Source organism: Rhododendron vialii, chromosome 7a (assembly GCF_030253575.1).
Source record: "Rhododendron vialii isolate Sample 1 chromosome 7a, ASM3025357v1".
NCBI classification, from domain to species: domain Eukaryota; kingdom Viridiplantae; phylum Streptophyta; class Magnoliopsida; order Ericales; family Ericaceae; genus Rhododendron; species Rhododendron vialii.
The window spans coordinates 15,026,454-15,030,050 of NC_080563.1; the positions used below are offsets into that span (position 1 = coordinate 15,026,454).

Sequence of the window (3,597 nt, forward strand, 5' to 3'; positions counted from 1 at the left end):
TTCCCAGAAAACATAACCTCAAGAAACAACCTATGAATCTATATATCCAAGTTCAACTATGAACATAATCATATTCCATAAGATCTAAATCAACCCCAAAGATTTATGAGTAGCAATAAGATACAAGAAAACAAGACCAAAAATAAAGTTATACATCAACTTCGAACACAATCATATTCCATAACGTCTAAATCAACCATAACAATTTATGAGTAGCAATAAGATACAAGAAAACAAGAAAGAAAACAAAGTTGCACAAATCCTAAAGACAGAGAAGAACCACACAATATATAGACCACTAACTAAGTATGAACAAGCAACATGAAATTCATGGGCACCACAAGTACGGGAAAAAAAAATTCCTCACCTCTTTCCATATGCAACAATCGTCAAAAAATTATACTCATAAAGCAACCTGACAAAAGAAAATCGAAATAGACTGAACTGAACTTGGACATTATCTTCTTCCTTATGTTGATATCAACCATTAAGAATTCATGAGTAGTGGAAGAACACAACAAATAAAGAAAACATGACATAAACAATTATATAAAGAAACAAGATAATAGTAACTAATATGAACAGGCAGCCAGAAATTCATAGGCTTCAGGTCCTATATACACAAAGTAATATACTTTAAAAAAGACAACAATCAGGGCACCAAAAGTAAGAAAAAAGCTAGAATTTTCCCCCAGCTCTTCTCATGTTCAAAACTCCTCAAAACTCAAAAACTATACTAAAAGAAAAAATCTAACGAAGATCAATTCGATACACATTAACAAATACACTATCGTGCATCGGCTATTTTAGCGGACAAGGCTTCCCTAAGCTGCTCTTGCCTGTAAAACCTACTCCCCATTTTCACCGTTGCTTGTTGGATCATCAAATCGTTCACAACGGACACGCTCGCGTGGTGCACATCAAGGTCCAACTCCTTCAACGCCGACATCAGCCTAGCCGCGGGATGGTTCTTCTTACTAGACTGGATTCGAATCATCGCGTCCCACCCGATTATCTTGACATCGATATCCACATCCACCAGTTTCATCACGTGGTGGTTTGACATTTTCAAATCTTGGTGATCTGGTGGAGGTGCCCCCTTGCTAGCCAATTCCTTCTTTATTACCTCCATCTGGTTCTTCATCTCTTCCTTGTCCGACTCTGACGCCTGCAGCTTGGATTTCAGCTCATCGATATACGCAATCGCATCACCAAGTAGTGAAGCCTTGTCCATTTTCGAAACATTAGGAACTACAGCCCTAAGCGAGTAAAACCTCTGGTTGAGCTTCTCCCTCCTTTGCCTCTCCGCCTCGACATGATTCAATGGCTCTTCTCTCCCGTTCGCTGGCTTTCTCCCTCGTTTCCGCGGCCTCTTCTCCGGGTCTACCACCCTACTACTATCCGCCTCCCGAACAACCGACGCTTCCAAATCCGAATGATCCGAATCTCCCCCTCCGCCGCTCGATTTCACCACCCCCGAAGACGGCAGAATCACACCCGAAGTAAACGAAAGCATCCCCTCCTCATTGCTCCCGCGCGAAGTGGGAGATTTCTTTTTCTTCCTATTATTATCCTCCTCAAATTGCGACTGACCCGAAAACAGATTCCCATTCCCGTTCGATGTTGCCGTAATACTCCTCTTACTCTCCCCAAAACTCAGTAACTCACCCGATTCCGGCTTGCACGAGTGCGAATTCCCTTTCCTAGCACCACTAATCCCATCGTTTCCGGAGAAATTCAATTCCCTAGTAAAGAAGCTCTGGGACTGCATCTGGTGGGGATTCGAGCTAGCGTTTTCTGTCAAAGTACTCGAACCAAACGTGGGTTGCTTCGATAAATGGGGATTGGAAGGAGGAATCATAGTATTCGCGGGAGTGATGTTGAGCTCGACTACAGAGGGGGAAGGATCGGTTAAGTAAAAAGACGACGGATCCGTCTCGGCGTGATCGGCCGGGACAGTCCATGAACCCATATCCGTATCGTTGAAATTGAACAAAACCCTAACCTTGGTCATCAGATCTGAGGTCTGGAAAATCAGTTCGGTCGAACCCAACTCGACGACGCCGTTAGCCGAGGGTATGCAGACCATGGTCCGTAAACCGAACACTTGGCCCTGCCGGGCTCGCTCGCAGTGAGAGCCTGAGAGGAGCTCGGCTCCAGCGACCCAAATCGGGGAGGAGTTGTACATGGCCTGGCCCGGGAGCCCGGACCCCGGCCCGAACGACTGCGTCATCGAGACGAGGAAGAACCACTCGGTGTCGGTCACTTCTTCATCAACGGCGTCGTTCTCAGACGGGGACGCGCCGGAGATTAGAGAGTTCAGCTCGCGGAGGACTTTCTTCCGGTGCGCTTGCTCTTCGGCTGAGGACGTCGCCGTTTTGCGCTTGCCTTTGTCTTCCTCGCCTTTGTAGTACCCGTCGCCCCAGCCGAGGACGGGACCGGGGCCGCCGGGGAAGTCGTTGGTGGTGGATTGCCAGAAGATGGCGTAGGTCCAGTTCTCCCTGGCGCCCTCGATCAGGGCCTGGAGACGCGGCTGGAGGGTGTCAGGGTTGAACGGCGCGATTGGCTGCGGCGGCGGGAGGTGGATTGACGTGGAGGTGGAAGACGAAGGCGGCGGCGGCGGCGGCCAGAGGGAGGTCAGATCTGACGTCATGAAGGCCTCCATCATGGAAGTGTTGTCGTCGGTCCACATGTTCATCGTCGATGATAAGCGATAATCCGTCATCCCATACAGAGGGAACGAGGCCTCCAGGTGAGAGAGAGAGAGAGAGAGAGTAGTGGGGTTTTAGAGCTGATTGTTATTGGGAGGAGAGAGAAGGAGAAGGCGGCTAGGGGGCGGAGGTAAGGGAGATGAGAGAGAGGATTGGGTGTGCGAGAGAGAGATAAGGGAGGGTGGTGGTGGGGGACGACAATTTCGGGTTCATTTGGGTTTGGGGATTTATTTGGATTGCATTTGAGCTGAATTTTAGAAGGTGTTGGGTTTGAGGAGAGAGAGAGAAAGCGAGTGGAAAAAGAAAAGAGCGCCTTCGACGAAGGCTTCGCGCGATTTACTCGGCGGCTTTGGCTGGGGAAGCCGGCGGAGATTAGAGACTGATTGAACTAAGGTTTAGGAGTAATTATTCGGAGTGATTATTTAAGAGTAGTTAATTAGTGAGCATCATCTACCACCACATGTTTATGTGGGATTTATAATCAGTGTATAGATTCAAATAAATGTATTGTGATAAATAAGGATCTTGCTACCGCCACTGACCCTGAGTCCCGAATCTGCATCCTTCCACACACGGAGTCCACTCTGGATCTCATACAGATCATTCAAACTATTTAATAATTTAAATGAAAAAATTAAATGAACTTGTAAAAAATCAGCTTAATTCGATATGTGTAGGTGATCGATTCAATCTTTTATTTATTTCACGAATCCATAATCAAAATGAAAAAATAGAAGATTGAATCAAGTTTCTACACATATCAAATTAAACTGATTTTTCACAGGCCCACTCAATCTTTTTTAGAAATTATGAACTGTTCAGATCATATGAGTGAGGCCCGAAGTGGGCCCCACGTGCTCGCCGGTGCAGATTCGAGACCCCATGA

General features: G+C 46.6%; 1 protein-coding gene across 1 annotated transcript; it reads right to left on the bottom strand.

The window, feature by feature from the left end:
- Nucleotides 1-522: 522 nt before the first annotated feature.
- On the bottom strand, nt 523-3,129 carry LOC131333678 (transcription factor MYC2-like). Its single transcript, XM_058368336.1, has one exon. It carries the CDS (start codon nt 2,723-2,725, stop codon nt 788-790), a length of 1,938 nt encoding a protein of 645 aa, XP_058224319.1. The 5' UTR covers nt 2,726-3,129; the 3' UTR covers nt 523-787.
- Between the last annotated feature and the right edge of the window lie 468 nt (nt 3,130-3,597).